Source organism: Panicum hallii, chromosome 6 (genome assembly GCF_002211085.1).
Source record: "Panicum hallii strain FIL2 chromosome 6, PHallii_v3.1, whole genome shotgun sequence".
Lineage (NCBI taxonomy): Eukaryota > Viridiplantae > Streptophyta > Magnoliopsida > Poales > Poaceae > Panicum > Panicum hallii.
Genome location: NC_038047.1, coordinates 38979172 through 39000671, shown reverse-complemented (window position 1 = coordinate 39000671; position 21500 = coordinate 38979172). Strand labels below are relative to the sequence as shown.

General features: G+C 46.7%; 1 protein-coding gene across 2 annotated transcripts; it reads left to right on the top strand.

The window, feature by feature from the left end:
- The first annotated feature begins 5535 nt into the window (after positions 1–5535).
- On the top strand, positions 5536–9962 carry LOC112897871 (uncharacterized protein At4g14342). 2 transcript variants are annotated; one of them, XM_025966259.1, is made up of 6 exons: positions 5536–5752; positions 5838–5908; positions 6712–6797; positions 6877–7000; positions 8463–8591; positions 8699–9594. In XM_025966259.1, exons 2-6 carry the CDS (start codon positions 5903–5905, stop codon positions 8801–8803), a joined length of 450 nt encoding a protein of 149 aa, XP_025822044.1. In that variant the 5' UTR covers positions 5536–5752; positions 5838–5902; the 3' UTR covers positions 8804–9594. The 2 variants fall into 2 exon arrangements, with proteins under 2 accessions (XP_025822044.1, XP_025822045.1); XM_025966260.1 differs by lacking the exons at positions 8463–8591; positions 8699–9594 and adding an exon at positions 9604–9962 and having other exon boundaries at positions 5544–5752.
- Positions 9963–21500: the final 11538 nt, after the last annotated feature.

Here is a 21500-nt window from a genome sequence, read left to right as displayed (position 1 = left end):
AGGCTAGCACAAACAACCAGCACCACTAGCTAGAGGCAAGCGGTAAGCACAAGCACAACCACAGTATATCCAAGTCCAAGAGATTCAGAGCAGAGGAAGAAGGTGAAGGAAGAGAAAACGATGGGAGAGAAGAGTGGAACTGCCTGTGAGCCGACGTGAAGGACGCTAGCAGGGAGGCGGAGTAGAGGAAGCAGCCACGAATTGATGGGGGCAGAGGTCGGAGGTGCGGATCGACGGGTGGAGGTCCAATTGGAGGGACGAATCGGTGATGCAGAGGTCCAATCGGAGGGGCGAATCGGCGGAGCGGAGGTCGGAGGCCGTGGAGCAGCAGGAGCCTCGAATCGGCGGTGTGGAAGGAGCAACGGTGGCTGGATGGAGGCGGCGCGCCGCCGGATTCTAGGTGCTGCCGCCGCCCTCTTCTCTTCCCCTCTCTCCTTTCTTTCCCTCCCACTCTCTCGATTTAGCGCGCTGTAGGGATGGCCCGCGCGCCCGTGCGGGAGGTATACGCGCTTGATTTCCTGCGCGCGCTCCCCGCCACCCTCGTAGCCGCTTTTTCAGCCGTGCGGCTTTTGCCTCAAACAATCGGACGTCAAGGACGCCATAATCAGCCAAGTCACGGCGAGACGTTCCAATTGGAAAAGCGCATGGATGACTCTAGGCGACGGCATAATAACCGTGGAACTAACACGCGTGAACGAGAATGCTTTCAGGTGATAAGTTACGGGCTGAAGAGATTGGAAGAATGAAAGATCCCAAAAATAAAAAGAAAAGTTAGCATGAAGATCTTCATAGATTTATCGTGAAAAAGTTTTAATCTTGAGTATTAGGGCATGCCGTACAATCAAAAGAGATACAAAATCATTTGACGAAGGATTCCCAATGCTTAAATCCAATAGAGACACACTTGAACCTACAGGAATACTTAGAGCAACAATTCTTGTGACGTTCGTCTTCTGCTGGAGATTTCCAGCTCTCAACGGAAATTTCCGGCTTGGGCGACGGAAATATCCGGTGGTGCACCGGAGATTTCCGGTCACTTAGTCGGAGGTGTTTTCCACTAGAAATTTTCGGTAGGCATCAGAAATTTCCTATCCATGCGATGAAAATTTCCGATGGACTGCTGGAGATTTTCGTCAGGAGCTGAGCAACAGTCATATTTGACTCGTGACACTATATATACCCCCTCACTCGCCTCATTTGTGCTTGCTGCCTCCATTTGATGAACCCTAAGCTAGAAACTCTCTCTTGCAGTGATTCCCTTCACATTTGCTTCACTCTTGAGCATTCCTAGCGAGATTTGAAAGTGAAGCTTGTGAGAGCTTAAGTGAGAGAGTGATTGTGAGAGCCAAAGCTAAGCCTTGAGCACTTGAGGTCTTCGTCGAATCGATTTGCTTTGTTTGTTACTCTTGGAATCTTGATTCGTAGACAGCTAGACGTCGCCCGTTGAGCATCCAAAGTTGTGGTGTGCCCCGGAACATTTGTACATCCTCAACAACATAGTAAGTGACCTTAGCTAGACCTTGGGATCGCTAAAGGGAGGCTACATAGCTCAAGGAGAAAGTGGTCTCTTTAGGTGCTTCAATGGAGACGTAGGTTTCACTTGTGGAACTGAACTTCGGTAAATAAATTTCTATCTCCCTTGTATTTGTTTTGTTGTTCTTGGTGTTCTTATAGTTCTTATCTAGCATATTTCTTATTGCGCTTTGATCTACTTGTGTGTGGAGTTCTAACTATAGGGAACTACTTCTCAAAGATCTCTACACCTCAAGTAACAGATCCAACTCAAGAAAACTCTCTTCTTGCTTATCAATTGGCACCGGAAATTTCCTTGGCCCCCAAAAAAGTTGCTCTTAGTTTCTTGGCCCATTTTCGATTGAACTTGCTTCTTTGGCCTCAAAACGTTTGGGTTCTTGGCCATTCCGTTAGTTTGAAGGGCTAACAGTGTTAATAGCAACGTGAAATGACGTTTTTACCCCTAGCGCTAAATGGAATGCAGCAGCAGCATATAGTAAATACCTACAAGCATTTTAGGCTGCGTATTATCATTAATCTACCAAAATAAGTTATAATTTTATTTTTAAGCATGAAATTATTATTTTCATATATATTTGCACATGACATCACACTGACCATTTAAATTGTATATAAATCAACAATCACAATCGAAGTGCACACATACACAATGATTTTGAATCAAAGGATGAAATATGAGATAGGTTCACGTCATACGTGAAGAAGGTGCACACGTACAAGAGATGTCTAAGTTACCTGTTTTGATTTCAAGATTTGAAACTGAACCTTACAGAGAGGCCCTCGGGTTTTGCATAAAGGGCCCTAAAAATATTTCAGTGCTCGCAATGTGGCCCTTGGCCGGAGCTAGGTGGTTTCTTGCCGGAATCCGGCAAGGGGGCTTACCGTTGGCGAGGGGAAGGAGGTGGGGGAGTATGAGGGGGACAAGAGCTACCTGGGAAGGGGCTTGGTTGGGGTTAGGGGCGGCCGGAAGGGGCTCGCCAGTGTGAGCCGAAGCTCGGCGGAGGCGGCGTGCGGCGACGGGTGGGGTTCCGGTGGGGGAGTGGAGGCGGGGTGAAGCTGGTGGACTTCAGGAGGTGTGGGGCAAGCTAGCTAGGGGGTTGGTTGGGGCAGAGGGAGGCCGGAGGAGGGGGCTCGGCGCGAGCTCCAGTGGCGAGATCGGCAATGGTGAGCGGCGGCCTTTCGGGCGCGAGCAGGGGCTGATCTCAGCCTTTTATAGGTGCGTGAGGGGGGGGGGGGAGATGCTGGGGCGGCCGGGCAGTACGAGTAGGCCGAGCAACGGCCCGGGTACGGCTGTGGCAGGGGCGCAGCTTCGCTGGCGTGTCACGGCCCAACCGTCGGTATTCGACGGCCGTGTGGCGCGCGTGCGTCAGGTAGAGGGATTCGAGCAGGGGTGGGAGGATCTCGGGCGCGACAGGGTGGTGGCTGGTCGGGGCGCCAGCCTTAGCGCCACGCCCGGGGCTCCTTGGATGGCGCGGCCGGTGGCCAGCATCGACAACAGTCGAGCCGCCCAACTCTACCGTGGATACGGTGGATCCGGCGCCGGCACAGGTGGATCTGCCGGCGGGGCCTCATTGGAGCTGGCCATCGCCGTCGCCCGTAGCGGCCTGTGCAGTAGCCGGCGCCCAAATCCTCCCACAGGATTGAAATCACGCTTGGGTACAGGGATAGAGAAACGTGAGGGGTATTTTGGTCCTTTTGGTGCTCCCTATGTGCTGGCTTATGATAGCTGCAGACGGAATGGACGTAAGGGCCAAAAATCCAAACAAAATTCGATTTAAGGTCAAGTAAGCAAGTTCAATCGAAAACAGGCTAAGAAATTAAGATCAATTTTTTTGGCCAACGAACTAATTTACTCTATGTAGAGCGTCATGCTTTCTGAGCTTGCATTCCATCGAGGTGGTGGTAGCGGTAGCAAATGCAGGTAACGAGGCCATGTTTTGTGCAGTGTAGTGTTAAAATAGTCCTAATTTACTAGAATAAGTCTTCAAATTTTCTGAGGGACCTATTACCGTAGTGAAAAAAATGTCCATTGCATCATGATTTTGTGCATTAATGCACCAGCAAATTTTAAGTTGTACTTGATTCATCAATACATGAAACAAGTACAACATTTTGCAGGAAATAATAAAATAGTATATTCAAGCGTTAAAATATATAATCAAAACAGTATATTTTAAATGTCGATATTCCAAAATAATAAGAATAAGTTGTTTCATCTTTTTTCCTTTCTGTATCTAAATAATACGTAGCTGTCCAGTATGATAAAAATGCATATAGCAAGCTTATATTATTGTATTTATTTTAAACAACCTAGTAACTCATACGTAACAAAAAGGATTCATGGTTTCATGATTAGAGAGAAAAAAGTTTCGAGATTCAAACTAATTATTTATTACCCTCTTCGGAAAGACCTGTAGTCTAGTGATTACAAGATCATTAAAGACCATCAGTAGCACCTCAGGATTCGACTTCTTGCAAGATTTAACGGTGTTGTGCTTTTAGTGCTAGGCATCATTTCCGTCGACAGCGAGGTGTACGTGATGACTTCGTCAATTTTAAAGATTTTCCAGCTCAGTCTTCAAAAATACTTATACAGATAGGGTTTACATGCGTACATTCTTATGGGCAGTGGCGGAGGACGCGACAAAATCAAGGTATTGCCGACAACGAGCTAAAAAAATGCATGCCGCAATTTAAACGTTTATCATAACAAGCAAATGTAAAATTAGACTGAAATGAGAGTGAAAAAAATACCTTATCAAGAGATCATCGGAAGAAGAAGAACTTTATTATACATAATTCAAGGCTTCTTCCCTGCTTTCTGTACCAACTTTGGAACAGTGCGGGGAAGAAAATGGCTATCACTGATTTCAGCTGTTTATTAGCAAAAAATATCCACAATAAAGGTTACAAGAGATCCAGGTTCAGCGATTTCACAATCTACATAACTAGCCAAGCAAATGATGATGAGAAATATCTTGTGGAACCAATGCAGCCTATATGCCATTACAGATAAGGATATCATCAGGACAGGAAAGCAAGCAGCAATTCACCAGTGATCTAAATCCATAGAAATCCACTACAATCAGAAAATATATGGGGTTTTCACAAGGATCTGTGACCTGATGGACCAACACTACATACGCTACAGCGATTCACCTCCAGACTAGTACAAATCGGCGGACACTCAGGGATTTTACCAGCAACAATTCAAACACATGCAACTTAAATCACGCACAGCCGCACAGGCTGGGATGGGTAGGCTTTTACCTCGGGTTAGTCAGAGCCACCAATTTCAAGGAATGCAGTGTGGATCCGCCTCCCTGCCTCTTCTCTCTGATGCACGGTACGCCGCCTCCCCCATGTGCCGCTTCTTGCCTCTCAGACCATGCGTGCTGGTGGCCGGATCCGCTGCCCGCAGGGCAGGCTCGCAGCAGCCCCTTCGCCACCTCGCGTAGATCTGCCCACGCCGTGCCGATCTGCTATGCCTGCAGGCCTCAATCTCATGATCTGGAATACTTGCAGCACAGGCCGCGGCTGTAGTTTGCGGGCGAGTGGGAGCATCTGCATCGTGCGGGCGTGCGGGCGGCGGCGCGCGGGCGGCGGGCGGCGGCGTGCGGACTCGGGAGCAGGAGTCACGGTGTGGATTGGGGTCCGGGGAATTGGATAAGGTTAGGTTTTTTTAGTTGGGCTGGACCGAGCCGAGGTATTGGCCGGGCAATACCGGGCCCTCCGCCACTGTTATGGGTGAGCATGTGTAGTTGTGAGTGTGTGGGTCGTATGGTGCCGTGCGTAGTGCGTAGTCGAAAGAAAGAAGAACCTTCGTCCGTGGGCCGCCGCTCACCTTCCCGAGGGCTCGTTCATCCGGGCCCAATGCTTCTCTGCAACTTTATCGACGAATACCAGCAGGCCAGCCCAGTGGGTAATTGCTTCGTCAGGCCGGATCCATCAGCGAGTCGCGGCCCGTTGACCCCCGAGCGCCGACGCCGAAACGGCTCCGCAAGTCGCACAGGCAAGGCACGGGACAGTCGTGAGTCGCAACTTCGCATCCTTCTCTTCCTGTTCCTCTCCAGGCTCCGCCAGACCGCCATTAGCCCGAAGTTCCCAAACCCTAGCTTGCTCCGGCGCTGCCTTCCGCCGGTCCGCCCATCTGCCGCGGACCGCCGTGGATCCCGCGCTGCCGGCCCGCTTTCACTTCCCCGCTCCCGTCACCCCACAGGTGAAACCCCCGCTAAGCCCGCCGCTGCCAAGGAATCCGTCCCGCCTCACCAACTTCTTTTTTTTTTGGCCCCTTTCTCTTCTAGGTGCGCTTCCGGTTCCGGGTTTCCCAGCTCTCGCGTGAGGTGCCGGATCAAAGCAATCGGCCACCATGCAGGTTGGTAGTCCCTGGCCTATCTCTCCCGATTGGTTGGTTGCCTGTGTGTGGCGGATAGTGTTCGGTTTCTTCTGCGGTTATGACACCTTAAAACAACAGATTGGTGCATCTGTATTCTACATGCTGTGATCCTTGTAACTTTCATTTGGTTAAACGAGGGAACCTGTGCTTCCCTGTTTTTCCTGTCCTGTTCTGGGAATACGAAGATAGAGGCATAAAAAACAGTTAACGCAGTCCCTTTTCTCCTGATGAATTTAGCATATGGTGAAATTGGAAGTTTGGTTCAGTGCTTAGTTGTGGAATTGCTATTCTTTTTAACCATAATAATGAAAGCACTAGGGCATGTTCTACATGCTGCTTGTTATTTTACTGAACCTGCAGTAACGTTTTGAGGATGTTGATTTTGTATAAGATATAGTCTTGTTGGAGTGCATTCCTTTTTCAAGGGGTGTAGTGGAGCATGACTCTTTAAGTGTATGGCTCATTTCACATAATGACATAACCCCTGGTCTAATAAGAACATGATATACCTGTTGCAAGTGCAGGAAGTTTGGTGGTATGTTATTTATTTGTTAAATTTCACTTGCGATTGCGCGCTTTGAGTTTCAGCTATAGCAGTATTCATTTATGCTTGGATGATATTAAGTAACCATTGTGGGTATTACCTGGTCTTGTGGAGTTTCTGATTTCTTTAAGCTCACTTTGGCTCAGTTGTATCTTAGTCTTTCGTGTGCTGTTCCTATAGCTAGATTTTATTTGACAATTTGAATGCAGTATTTCTAACTCAATTTACTATTTCAAAGGCTAGCGATAGGTTCAACATAAACTCTCAGCTTGAGCATCTTCAAGCTAAATATGTCGGTACAGGACACGCTGACTTGACCAGATTGTAAGTACGCCATTCTTTGTAAAAAAAATATGTCACTGACTTACTAAGATATTAAGCTTATTGTTTTCTTTATTTACAGTGAATGGGCTGTGAACATCCAGAGGGACAGCTATGCCTCTTATATTGGGCACTATCCAATGTTGGCGTACTTTGCCATTGCTGAGAATGAATCGATTGGAAGAGAACGTTACAATTTCATGCAGGTATACATGGAAACTTGCCTCCACTCACCTACTAAGCTATATCTGAAAAGTTCTGTAGAACAGGTCCGGGGTATAAATATTGCAGTAAAATTTTGGCATTACGGCTCAGTATCTAAGTGCAATGACTGTATTGTCTATTTATCTCTGCAAGTACGAAATGCCACCAGTTATGTGCTGCCACTATTCCAATCTGTTTCAGATTTCTATATTGACAATTCAATACGAAATTGTCAGAAACTAGCTGGAGCAGCATTATTATTTTCTCATAATGCTACCATAACTACATACGAATTAGGAACTTCCTTCCTTCAAGAAAAATGGGATGATTGGGTATAAAGTAGAGTAGATAAAGGTCTACTGCTCTGCTGTTTTCTTTCTGTTCTCACTACTAGTAAAAAAGGAAGACACACTGCCTAGAACTAAGATTGTAGAGTATAGACTAACTTTGCCTAGAACTATGATTATAGACTAACTTGGCCATTTACACATATTTCCACGTGTCTATCCTATAACAATACAGCTGTCAATAAATTCAAATTCTTATGAATTGTCATTACAAAATAGGGAAAATTGCAGCTCAGCTGTCTTCACATAGACCAATCATTTACCTGTGGTTAGAGGGCTGAAAGTAATTATGGAGATGATGCATAATCAGTACTACGTTTGATCCCAAATGTACTTATGTTTGGGATTGTCCTAAGTCAAACCTTTTTAACTTTGACCATCAATTTCTATAAAAGCATATACTTGCATAATATATAATTACTTCGATTCATAGTAATATATTCCTGTAGATATTGCTAGTCAAAGTCTTATATTGGAGACTGTGTTGATGCGTCAATATAAGGGAGTAAGTAGGCATAGCTTACAACTGAATGGACATAGCTTACAGTTATGCAAATGGTGCATTGATGTTGATAATCCACAGTGCTAGAAATAGCTGCTTTGAATCAGTTTGTTGAAGGGATGGGATATTCGGATGGATACTCAATGCTGGTCAAAGAACCCAGAATAATAAACAAATATCTCTCGTTAAGATAAATGTTCTGTATCTACATACAATTGACTATATTCAGCGAAGTAGTTAATGATGCACTAAAATCAAAGTATTGGCATTTGATAAGATAGTGGGAACTGGATATGTGCTTTAATCTGTAGGTAGGAGAGGTTCTGGAATAACTAATTGCTCAGACCCTAATACCTCTGATACACGGACACGTTGGTCTGATGGCGTGTCGGTGTCCGACACCGACATGTTGCCGATTCCTCTTTGATACGTATCGAAGCAGTATCAGAAAAATAAGCGCTGAAAATAAATAAATTAACTCGCCGATACTTCATCGACGCGGCCCAGACGCGGCCTCGACACGGCCCAGCCCAGCAAGCAACCCCTAGGGATAACCCTTATGTCCAGTGTGCCTCATACGCAGCCCCCAACCCTGACTTCCCCTAGAACTCGCAGCCGCCGCCTCTTCTCTCGCGCTGCGCCGTCGCCGCTCCTCAGATCCATGCACCGCCAGCACGTCATCGCTGCTCCTCGGCTTGGATCAACGCACCTGCGCCACCACTGATGCTGCTCCTTCCAGTCAACGTGAGTTCCTTTTCTTTTTCTGCTGCTCCAGCTTCCCATCGCTTCGCTACTCTTTGTCGAGTCCACCCAGAATGCTTCATGAGTTCTTATTTGCTTTTTGTTTGCAGTTACGAATGGCATTGGGAAGTCTGAAAGAAGAGCACAGCAGCGTGGTTGCTGTGTGGTTGTCACTTGTTGCTGACATCCTGTGTGGTTGTTTGAACTTAATTTAGAACCATGTTGACATGCTTTTAATTTGGTTTATGCGCTGGTGCATTTATTTGCCTAGGTGATTATAAATATTAATCATTATTAAATTATATTTCCGTGTGGGCCATATCAGCATTTTGGGGAATATGGCGCATGCGTGTCCGCTACGTGTCGTGTCCGATACGCGTGTCGGAGTCGGTGCAACGTAGCCTAATACTAGATGATAGCTGCAAGCCTGCAAGTAACAAAAACAGGTCTTAGCCAATTAACATATCACTGAAGCCAGTTCTGTTAGTGGTTGTACTCACAGCTAATCTGTTAAGCAAACGAGTTCAAAACCTTAGCTCAGTCTCCCTTGTAACCAAATATGTATTGGGTAAATAAGTGGAGACATTTATAGTGTGGTTCAGCTTAGTAGTGCTGTTGCACGTGAAACTGCATGAGAAAAACAAAGCTGGAGTACAGATAATTTGATAATGAGCCCTAATACACTAGCGTGAGCTTGTCATCTTGCCTCCCATCTAGTTCATTTGATGTCCAATTTTGCAAGCTAAATGTGTTAATAGGATCAGTAGATCGGAAGGTCTTTGTTTTGCTGCTTGTTGTCGCAACTAGTTATGTCCCTCGTGAGTGCGGCACACACCTTTTTCTTTGTTTCGGAGCGGGGTGTTTCACTCGTTTAACAGTTGTTTATTTTGATATTTAGCCATGACTAGTGTACAGACTACAGACTGTTTTTGCATCTTTGACCATTTTATAACAAACAGTTCTATTGATGAGGAATTGCAATATGAAGTATTAATCCACTGTTTCTGTATCACAGAAAATGCTGCTTCCTTGTGGCCTCCCTCCCGAGAGAGATGAAGACTGAGGAGCTGGTGCATAATTTCAGTCTTATTACCAAGAGAGCAACCTATGTTTAGCCCCAGCATGCTTTGGGAGGAGACTAGATTAGCCACCGTGGTACTATGTGCAACTCATTTTAGAGCGTTTGGTGTATGCTTGACTTGTCTAAAATCAATCTATTTTGATGCACAAAAATTTCGAACTTGTATAAGTGTCAAGAAAATGTTGCTGTTGTCTGTAGTATATTTGTGGCGTGTTCAATGAGCGTGGAAGAAAATGTACTGGCCAGATTGATGCCTGCAGTGTCTAATGCAATGGTTAAACAAATTCCCTAAAGATCTTCGTAAAACTTTGTTGAATCGGGTCTCAGTCTTCTCATGGGTGATTGGCGATCTTGATTCGTTGGTGATTGCCGATGAAGCCATGTCGTTTGTTGATGGAGTTGCGTTGATTTGTTGAAGATCCCGACTGGTCAGAATCAATTCCAACTAGTCACTGGTGGTGTGAGTCCCGCTCCTGACTGGTCGTGTAGTCAAAGTAGGCGTCGGCGGGTCGCCGAGTGCTCTTGTGATGGCGAAGTAGTCATCTAGGAGTCGAGGGTCATGCCTTTTGAGACGGTGCTAGGCCCGACAGGTTGTCGAGGTTGGTGGCGCAAAAAGTTGGACTAAGCCGGGTAGCTTGGAGGACTCCGTGCCCTTCCGATACCCGAGCCTACCTGACCAGGTTGAAAAGGGCTGAGCCGGGTAGCTTGGAGGACTCGTGCCCTTCCAATGCTCGGGCCCGCCCGACCAAGTTGTAGACGCAAAAAAGGTGGGCTGAGCCGGATAGCTTAGAGGACTCGTGCCCTTCCAATGCCCTGGCCCGCCCTACCAAGATGGAGGCGAAAGAGGGTGGGCTGAGCCGGGTAGCTTGGAGGACTCGTGCCCTTCCAATGCCCTGGCCCGCCCTACCAAGATTGAGGCGCAAAAAGGTGGGCTGAGCCGGATAGCTTGGAGGATTCATGCCCTTCCGATGCCCTGGCTGATACCCCTGAGGTGGAGGCGCAAAAGGGTGGGTTGAGCCGGGTAGCTTGGAGGACTCGTGCCCTTCCAATACCTTGGCACGCCCTACCAAGATTGAGGCGCCAAAAGGTGGGCTGAGCCGGGTAGCTTGGAGGACTCGTGCCCTTCCAATACCCTGGCCGCCCTACAAAGATTGAGGCAAAAAACGGTGGGCTGAGCTGGGTAGCTTGGAGGACTCGTGCCCTTCCAGTGCCCTAGCTCGCCCGACCAAGATGGAGGCGCCAAAAAAGTTGGGATGAGCCGGGTAGCTTGGAGGACTCGTGGTCTTCCAATGCCCTGGCCCGCCCGACCAAGATTGAGGCGCCATCAGGCCACGATAGCCGTTTGGTAAAGGTATGGCGTTGTTGATGAAGTCCGAATAGTCGGCGGGGACGGGAGCCCTTCGATGGATGCTGGCTAGTCCTTCTTCGACTTGTAGTAGACGATCCAAATCCTCCTCCGACTTATAGTAGACGATCCAAATCCTTCTCCGACTTGTCATAGACGATCCAAATCCTCCTCGGACTTGTGGTAGACGATCCAAATCCTCATCCGACTTGTCGTAGACGATCCAAATCCTCCTCCGACTTGTGATAGACGATCCAAATCCTCCTCCGACTTGTCGTAAATGATCCAAATCCTCCTCTGACTTGTGGTAGAGGACCTCTGACCGAGGGGGATTCGGTTCGAGGGGTTCTGGGTTGTCGATCGACTCGTCAATTGCATGGTTAACATCCATGCGGGTGGTATGGGTGCTTCAGGCTTCTTCTAGTCGGAGAAAATTGAAATCCGTCGAGACCGTTGGCAAGGTTGAACGGGAGCAAGGCCCCTTCACTAAACTACGCGTAATACTAGTTGGAAACTAGTAAAATGGAGTGTTACTCGAAGTTTGGGAGCAAGACCCCTTCAGTAACATAGAACAACTAGTCGGGAACCAGTAATCTAAGCGTTACTAAAAGTATTTGATAGACAGTCACGTAGGTGCTGTATTTGACTAATTAACGGGTTCCACTAGTCATTGCTAAATGAGGCAACCATATTTGGCAGTCGCATGGTTCGGCTGTGATAGGGTTCCCGGAGTTTAGCGAGGGAGTCATGATTAACCAGAGTAAATGAACATAAATAGCGACCCTGACTAAGTGGTAAAAAGGGGGTGCTTTTAGGTGTACGGAACCTCTTGTTTCGAGATAAGGTCCCAAAATAATGGTTTAAACAAACAAAACACCAAAAAGACCCTTAGAAAACCTCTTTGAGCCGGGTACTTAATTTATGAGTAAATCATTAGTCGGGTAGTCCCGTCGCCTTTTCGTAGACTTGGCGGAGCTCCAAGGGCCCTCCGAAGGGTTTGACATTCAAACGCAGAATGCTTGCTCTTCGGGTGGCACCGGCATTGCCCGTGGAGGGCTTCCTCGAATCGTTTATTTGATTTGGGAGTCTTCCTTCTACAGGTGGATTGCTCCCCGGCTTCTGGCTTGCGCTTCCGAGTAGTCTCCAAGTAGTCGAGAGGGTGTTGGTAGCGGGTGGGGCTGTAGGCTTCCACTTCTTCGCGCTCCTACCGCCTGGCAGTGATGACATTGCAGGCGTCCTTGCCAGCATTGATGATGGCACGAAGGTCGCCCATGGAGGAGTCGTGGAGGTTACCGCTCCCCTGCTGGTTCGTCTTGACGGCGCGGCGCCTGCGTTGGGCGCGCTTCGCATTGATGAGCCTGCGGTGTTCCTTCTTGATGTTATCTGCGTCTTCCACCATGATGTTGGATAAGGATTCACTATCCATTGTTACATCCACGTCTTCGTCGAGTGGATCAAGGAGGTAGTCGTCGTAGTCGTCTAGCTGGACCCACTCTAGGCCTTCACAGTCCTTGTCGGCGTGAATCATGAGTACTTCTCGATTGGGGGCGAAGCATTTGGCACGCTGCACCACTTGGCCCTCGTCTTCGTCGTCGGAAGGGAGGATGGGTCTGCCTTGACTTCGGAGTTCACAAAGAGCCGGGTCTTCCACTAACCCTTTACCTCACTCAATCAACCACAATAGATGATTGAGTCACTTACTATAAAATCCAAAAAGGAAAGGGTAATACAAACTTCCCGGGGCGCGCACACATGAGAGGACGCTCCACGGGCAACACCAAACCGTCTAGAAGGAAGCTTCAAGAGTAACAAACGTGAATCGAATGATGAAGATGCTTCAAGTGCTCTTGAGATGAACTTGGCTGCCCTTTCACTTAAAAGGTTGAGTCTCATACCTCAATCTTGCTCTCACTCAAGCTCTAACTCAGATCAGCTAAAGGATTAGCTCAATGAGGGATTGGGGAGGAGTAGTAAATGCTCTTGGAGGTGTTTGTCTCGGGTTAGGTCAGCAGCAAGTGAAGGGGGGCTGAGGGGTTATAAATACCCAAGCCCCCAAAACTAGCCGTTAGTGCACTGGTTAAGTGATTGTCGGAACTTCCTACACAGGGTCGGAACTTCCGACAATTTTAAAATAGCTGGCCGAGGACCCCTTGTCAGAAGAATCCAGCTTCTTCCGACAAGTGTTGGAACTTCCGACCTAGGGTCGGAACTTCCGACACACACTGAAACAGATAGAAAACTAGGTGCACAAGTGTGTGATTTTGTGTCTCTCCTTGATGGTTAGCATCTCAAATAAACACTTTGATACCTTCATGCTATCCATTCACATCCCTCTTAATAGTACGGTGTTTCCTAAACTCAAATTCAAAATATAAAATAAGTAAGGATCTTCTTTTGAGACCAACACCATCCTTTAAGCAAATTTGACATCTTTTCTTGCTCTATTTCATTGAATTGATTTTAACAAGTCCAAAACTCGATAAACTCATTAGCTCCTTAATTTTGTATGTCATCAAAACCCACTTAGGGGGCTAAATGCACTTTCAATCTCTCCCTTTTTGGTGATTGATGACAACACAATTAAGACTCACAATAAATTCAGTAAAACATTTTGAATTCAATTATATAGTTGAACTCCCCCTTGATACGTGCATTCATCAAAATAAATAAAAATAGCCTCAAATACTATTTGCACATATTAAGAAAGATTTCTTCTATATAATTGCATTCGTGGGGTGCAACGTGTGATAAATATCAACGTGATGCACATGACAAGATGTATCACAACAATAAAGTGGAAATGAACAAACACCAAGTCAAAAGTCATGAGCGTCACAAAAGCAATAAGGTTCTAAGATCACACAAGCATAGAGAAACTCACTTAAGTTTTACAACATTAAAAAATCCCACTTGGCACACCACATGTTACACAAATGCAAGTCTCATTTGTCCACAAGCACAAGAGTTTAAAGCTTCAATGTTTCAACGACGAAGCTAAGATTGATAAAGCAGCCACAAGGCCTATGGTGAGCTCACTCCCCCTTTGGTAACAAGCACAAAAAAGGAGAGGCCCTTCCATAGCCACTACTCATCATCGTCGTCATCATCTTCGGCATCATCTTCTTCCTCATCGGCGGGTGTGTTGGCAATGGGAATGTCCTCTTCTTCATCCTCATGCGACTCCTCACACCCACCCAAATCTTCTTCAATTTCATCATCATCAACTTGAGGAGCACCAAACATCATGGAAGGTTCACCCATTTCTTCCCAAGGGTTGTAGAAGGTCGGTGGAGGAGGAAAATCCATGGGAGCACGAAGTGGTGAGCGAGGCATGTCAAATTTGGCCATGATTTTATTTTGCCTTGCCTCAATCTTGAGAAGCTGCTCACCACATGCTTCTTGTGGTCATGGATTTCTTGCGCATTATGACGACCCACATTGAAGCATGCAAACAGTCCTTGAGAAATGAAATTTAGAATCCCTTTCTTCTTTGGGGCACAGGGAGGAGGACCACGGGAGCTCGAAGGACCTTGAGAACTTGAAGGATGATGAGAGCTTGAAGGACCATGAGAGCTCGAAGGACCATGGGAGGGTCCTTGAGTGGAGCAGCAAGGTGCATGTGCGCCAAGCTTGAGAAGGTGCTCAAGTTGACCTTTCTTAGGCTTGTACACTTGATGACTCTTGTCGGTCAAGATATTGACACTTGTCACTTCTTTAATCATGGTAAAGATATAAAGTGCATAATGACAGCCTTTCTTTGGTGAGACAGAATAAATGATGATTTCCTCCCAAATAAAGTCAAAGACACTGAACTTATTCTTGTTTGGAGCCATTCTTGCAAGCAAGTTCTTGGACATGTTTGAGATGTTGTCCGAGTCACCACTTTTGGGATATAGAGTGTGGCGGAAGAGTTGGTTGAGCAACTCGTAATAAGGTGTCAAACCATGTATTGTCCCAAATTTAATATCACCATATGCACTGTCATACATGAAGAGAAATTCTCCATCATCAAGCACATTCTCCTCCTCATGTATCCTCTCTCTAGTAAGATCAGCATTGGAAAACCCAAGAATACTAGCAAAGTAAGCATATTCAACATAGAACGGCTTGCCTTGAATAGTCCAATAGAAGGTCTTGGTTGAGCGGTTGACATAGAGAGTGGAGTAGAACTGAGCAATAACCTCCTCATTCCAATCATAATTGAAGGACATGATTGATATGAGATGCATCCTTCTACAAGCATCTTGGACTTCACTCACCACCGGCAAGTCAATTTCAGACAGATACTCCCAGTTGATGGATTTCATCTCGGTGGTGGGGTGAGACTTGCAAAGAATCACTGATGCATACCAATTTGCATGAAAGTTCATCCAACCTCGAACATCTCCTTGCTGCTCTTTGGCATATTAGATGGATCATCATATCTCAATGCATAGATATCATGCTTGCCCTTTTTGTAATCCACTGGACGAGTCCCATTGAACTGTGAAGCAGTTAGCCTAATTGGGGGTTGCATCCGAAGGATGATCCTCTCAAGATATTCTATCGACTCTCTAGCATCTGACATGTGAATGCCTAGAGCAGAAGTGCGCTTCATGCGTGGATGAGCACCATGAGCGGAAGTACCCTGTGGATTAGGTCTTCCATGACCACGAGAGTGCAACGGATCCTTAGCCACTGCCTTTCACTTGCCAGTACGATCAGCCACAGGCGAAGCTTCTTGAGTTGCTTTGGAATCAGAAGGAGAAGATTCAATCTCTGGTGAAGAAGCCCTTTGCTTCCCTCTCCTTTCATGAGCCATCTGAGTATGTAGGATGAAATTAGGATAGACTCGATAGATGGGACAGTTAAGGCACTTGTCGGAACTTCCAATGCAGGGGCGGAACTTCCGACGGTGTCGGAAGTTCCGGCCCATAGTCGGAACTTCCGACAGGACCCGAGCAGACCCAAAAATCATGAATCAAGAGATTTTGCCCACAAAATTTGATAAGATTCTAGACATATGATCAATGATGTACCAGGAGACTATCCCTAAGAAAGAAACTTCTAACTCCTTCTACATTGAGAGATCGGGCGATGAGGATTTTGAATGAAATACCTTGAAGATTTCTCGCGCGAATCCATAAAGAGATGATGGGGATCGGATGTTCCAAAGAGTGGAGAATCCAAAGAACTCCAAAGCAATTAAATCCCACAGTTGAATCTTGGTTTCCACGCAAGATTTTGAGAGGGGAGAGGTGTTGGCGTTGGTGGTGAGAAAGTTAGGGTTTGAGGGGGCTGTCCAACGGGTATATATAGGTTCAAGTGAATTGATCTTTGCAAGCACAACAACTCGAGTACGTAGATCGGCACAAAACAAATTCTAGGTTAATAAGAACTAAATAAATACAATAACCACAAGACACAAGAGATTTTATTCCCGAAGTTCACTTTCACTAAGGAAGCTACATCTCCGTTGAGGAGCTCACGAAGAGCCGGGTCTTCCACTAACCCTTTACCTCACTCAATCAACCACATTGGATGATTGAGTCACTTCATATGAAATCCATAAAGGAAAGTGTAATACAAACTTTCCGGGGCGCACACACATGAGAGGACGCTCCACGGGTGACACCAAACCGTCTAGAAGTAAGCTTCAAGAGTAACAAACGTGAATCGAAGGATGAAGCTGCTTCAAGTGCTCTTGAGATGAACTTGGCTGCCCTTTCACTTAAAAGGTTAAGTCTCACACCTCAATCTTGCTCTCACTCAAGCCCTAGCTCAAATCAACTAAAGGATTAGCTCATTGAGGGATTGGGGAGGAGTAGTAAATGCTCTTGGAGGTGTTTATCTCGGGTTAGGTCAGTAGCAAGTGAAGGGGGGCTGAGAGGTATAAATACCCAAGCTCTAAAAACTAGCCGTTAGTGCACTGGTTAAGTAATTGTCGGAACTTCCGACAATTTTAAAATAGCTGGCCGAGGACCCCTTGTCGGAAGAATCCAGCTTCTTCCGACAAGTGTCGGAACTTCCGACACACACTGAAACAGATAGAAAACTAGGTGCACAAGTGTGTGATTTTGTGTCTCACCTTGATGGTTAGCATCTCAAATAAGCACTTTGACACCTTCATGCTATCCATTCACATCCCTTTTAATAGTATGGTGTTTTCTAAACTCAAATTCAAAATATAAAATAAATAAGGATCTTCTTTTAATACCAACACCATCCTTTAAGCAAATTTGACGTCTTTTCTTGCTCTATTTCATTGAATTGAATTTTAACCTGTCCAAAACTTGATAAACTTATTAGCTCCTTAATTTTGTATGTCATCAAAACCCACTTAGCGGACCAAATGCACTTTCAGGATCACAGCCAGGATCTCGTCCGAGAGGTGGAAGTCCACGCCCGCCGCCGATGCTGACGCCTCGTGCCTCGCCATTGCCGCCGCCGGGGATGGGTAGGTTGGCAAGTTGCTGCGCTGATTTAGCCCCAGAGAATACTTGCCGATCTAAAAGGTAAAAGTCAAGATGAGAAATGGAATCGAGAGAGAGGGAGGAGGAGGAGGAGAGGGAGACCACAGCGGCGACGCACATGAGTAGGAGGACGATCTGTCTCCCGCACCTTACCTCACGGCAGATCTAGGGGCGCTGCCATGCCACCGCCACCTTCCTTGATGGATCCAAGTGCGCGTGAGAGGAGAGGGAGTCGGTGCTGGAGCTGCTCGATGCTCGATGGGAGGGGTGAAAGAGCGACGGCGGCAAGGAGAGGAAAGGGAAGGGGAGAGAGAGAGGGAGGAAGATGAGGAAGAGCTAGGTTTGGTCCAGCGGGGGGTTTTCTGAAAAAACGGATTGCAGGAATGGAAGGCGGCCGCGGGTGAAGAGCAGCGCGTTTTGAAGCGACGTGGCGGGCTAGGAATTCACCGTCGTACATGTGCCGTACCGTAAAACGCTCTCGTGCGAGGAGGAACCTGTCTTTAAGAAACCTGATAGTGCCAGGATGGGAGCTGAATGGCCATGCGATGAAACCACGAGACGAGTAGCATGTGGAAATTTGGGTTAATGCCACTAGATGCAGCATGCAGATCCTTCTCCTGCAATGGAAATTCAAGGAAGATACGAGTGGCAAACAATTTTGCTAGTTAGTGGGCATGGTGCTTATTAAAGATGTATTAGTGCACAGCACGGACGGGTACGTGTCCATGGCTGCTAGGCGAAGGGACACGACGTTCTGAGATTCAAAAAGATGAACATGTACGTGTGCTGGTTGGCTCGGCCTGCTACCAAGCACTGCTACAAAAATGATGTATAGAAATGCTTCATTTTTATTTTTTTCTAAAAGCAGATCAAAAGATAACCTGCGCCTAAAAAAAATTTACTGTAGCAATTGACCCGCCAATGGAAACATCTTTTTCTAGCTGCAAGAAGGATACCGCACCCATCCTAAAAATATATTTTTACCCACCCTTACAATTACAAACCCTTTTCGTAGTATGTAGTGAAGAAAATAAAACGACAATATGTTGCTTCGTTGCTGTCACGTGCATGCTACAGGCCCAAGGAAACGGATTAGCAAAAGAATGGAAAAAGAAACTGAGAAGGCAATCTCGGCTAGTGCAGATCAGGAAGGGAAATAGATAGGGGCCATTCGTGGATTAACAAGGGATTAAACAAGAGATTATTTGGAATATGGACTAAACAAAAGGTTTAAGGAATTGATTGAGACTCTTTTTTTACTCAAAGAAAATCTATTCGTATTTCAAAATATTATGCAGTCAGCGTGAGTGCAACATCCCCAACGGATTGATTCAAAGTTTTTAAAAAACTATTTCTTTTCCTATTTGAATTGATAACAAATCAAAGATAAATGTTGGAACCTTTTAGAAAATTACAAAATCTTTATTCTATTTGATGCTATTGCAACGAAACAAAAAAAGTGGCCCAAAGTTGAAACCACGCAAGTACTTGCCACGGCTGCCAACGACCATCATATCATGGCAATTGAGATATATTGCCACGATTTGACCTCTATTGCCATAATTACTCAGCGTTGCAACAGTCCAAATTTCTAATGGTGCAAAATAGAAATTTTGGGATGTGACAAGTCATTAATCCTTATTAACAACTCTAATTGAGTCGCCAACCCCTCAATATATTTCCTAACTCCCTAACATGAATTATGAACCTTGAATTATTAAAATTTTATTTGGGATTAAATGGGCCAAAAACTCAAATAAATTCAACATCCCACCCAATCTAAAATGATGTGCCTACCCTTATCTCTGACCATTTGACACTGTCCACGACACGGTTTCGGTCCATTTGTGGGACGTTGCCATCTCCCCGCTAGACTGGCAATGTAATTTTGTTTTGGTTTTGAATCAAAACCCTTAACGTGTATCCCACGGTTTTGAATCTTATAGTATTATATGTCATGGACTATATTTTTTTTGGAAAATATTGTTATTCATCGGCAATGTTTGGTTAGAAGCTGTTCATTACCAACTTTTTTATACCACTGGTTAAATGCTGGTACGTCACTAGGGCTCGTTCGGTTACAGAGGAACGGTTCCTGAACCGTTCAGGAATAGGATCGAGTGGATCCTGTTCTTGAACTTGATCCTGGTCTGGTCTGGTTCGGGCCCAGGAACCATTCCTTGCATCAAAAAGTTGTGTTCGGTGGTTCAGGCATGGATTCAAGCCAGCAGAGGAGCAAGAACAGCTGGATGAAAGCAAGCAAGCAAGCATCGAGTTTGCTAGCGGTCTCGTCTGCAGCAAGTTTCCCGGGAAACAAATGAAAAGCAAGCCACTGCACTTCAATCTCACAGTGATCAGTAGCTTCGCTTTCCTTGCGATCCGCATTAGCACATGCCACCCACCCACCATCACCGTCACCATCACCATTTCACACATCATAAAAAGAAGAAGCCGCCGCTGGCCACATCCAGACTTCCACCAGACCAGGCTGCCTGCTGCTTCCACACACGAGCGCCACCAGGCTGCCGAGGTCCTCCGCGGATCGCCCCCTGCCCAGGCCGCCGGGGCCCGCCCATCCCGCGCCCACGACGCCACCAGGTGGCCCCATGCCCAGCAGGGGTCCACCGCCGCCGGGGCCGTACGCGTACCCGGCAGGAGAGCCCCCCTGCCGCGCCCCCCGCGGCGCTCGTCGTCATCCGCACTGGCGTCCTGCCTGGCCACGACGGCGTTCCTACCGCACGGACGTAGCTGCCGCTGGAGGCTGCTCCAGATCAAGAAACCAGAACAAGAAACGCGAGTACGGGAGAGGAGGGCACGGCTTACCGGCGAGAAGGGGACGAAGAGCGTGGGCGGCGAATGGGATGCGGTCGCCGTCGTCGTCGCGGTGGTTGCCGTGCCTCGCTGCCGTGCTGTCGTCGTTGCCTCGTGCCGCCAGCCGGTTCCGTTCGGGAGGGTAAAAGGGAGTATTTTAAAAAAGGGTTAAAAAAATTAAATTTGAAAAGGGTACCGTTTTGAAAATTTTCGAAAAATGGGTGCCTCCCGCCCGATCAACGGGCGGGAGGCGTGGGGCCGGAGACCTCCCGCCCATCCAACGGGCGGGAGGTCCGAAAATTTTTCCTAGGCCCCTCCCGAGGGTCTCTTCACGAATAAGAAACTTTTTTTATTCGCGAAGAGGCCCCTGAGGCATCTTGCCCGCCCAACGGGCGGGAAGTTCCCATTTTCTTATTTTCTGTTCGAATTTTTGTTTTACAAACTATTTAAAATTCATACTTTTTTCAAATACAAGATTTATTCGCCATACTCTTTTGTATACATATAAAATTTTAATTCAATTTTACGAAGAAAATTACAGTATCTAAAACTCGTATGAAGATCGCAAAATGATAACGTTTTGCAACGTAGAATCCAAATATTACGATAGTACGATATATCAACCCATTAAAAATAAAATAGTATCATACAAAAAACAGTTTAAATATATAGAGTCCACCGAATCAGGAGTATCTACTCCGCTTGTCCCGGATCTCGCGCTCTCTTGGTCCTCCCCCGTAGTCCTAGGCCGTCGGCGTATGTGGCCCTCCGAGTACGTAGTGCATCTGGAGCACGGTGAGGATGAGGCGGAGGAGGCGCCGGCGTGAACTGGTCATCCTGGGACTGTGCAGCTGGAGCGTCATACGTCTAGGACGGACCAATGATGTCAGGTCCGGCGCTGCAAGGGTGATACACATGTCTACAAGACAAGCTGACGTACTCTCAAGGCCCGGACTAAAAAGTTCCGACACTTGTCTGCAAGACAAACTGACGGAGCCGCCCTCCCAGTCGTCCAGTCCGGCACACCGAATAGACCACCATGTGCAGAAGCTCCCATCGACCAAGCATGCTGAGTATAGCCTTGAGAGTACGGAGCAGCTGGCATCGAACCCGACGGGAGAGACGTTCCTGGAGCATAGGCGCCAAACGTCTGAGGCTCCAAGAAATCTTGCAGGAGGAGGTCCCATTGCCGTCGAGTGCATGACTATAAAAACAAACGAAAT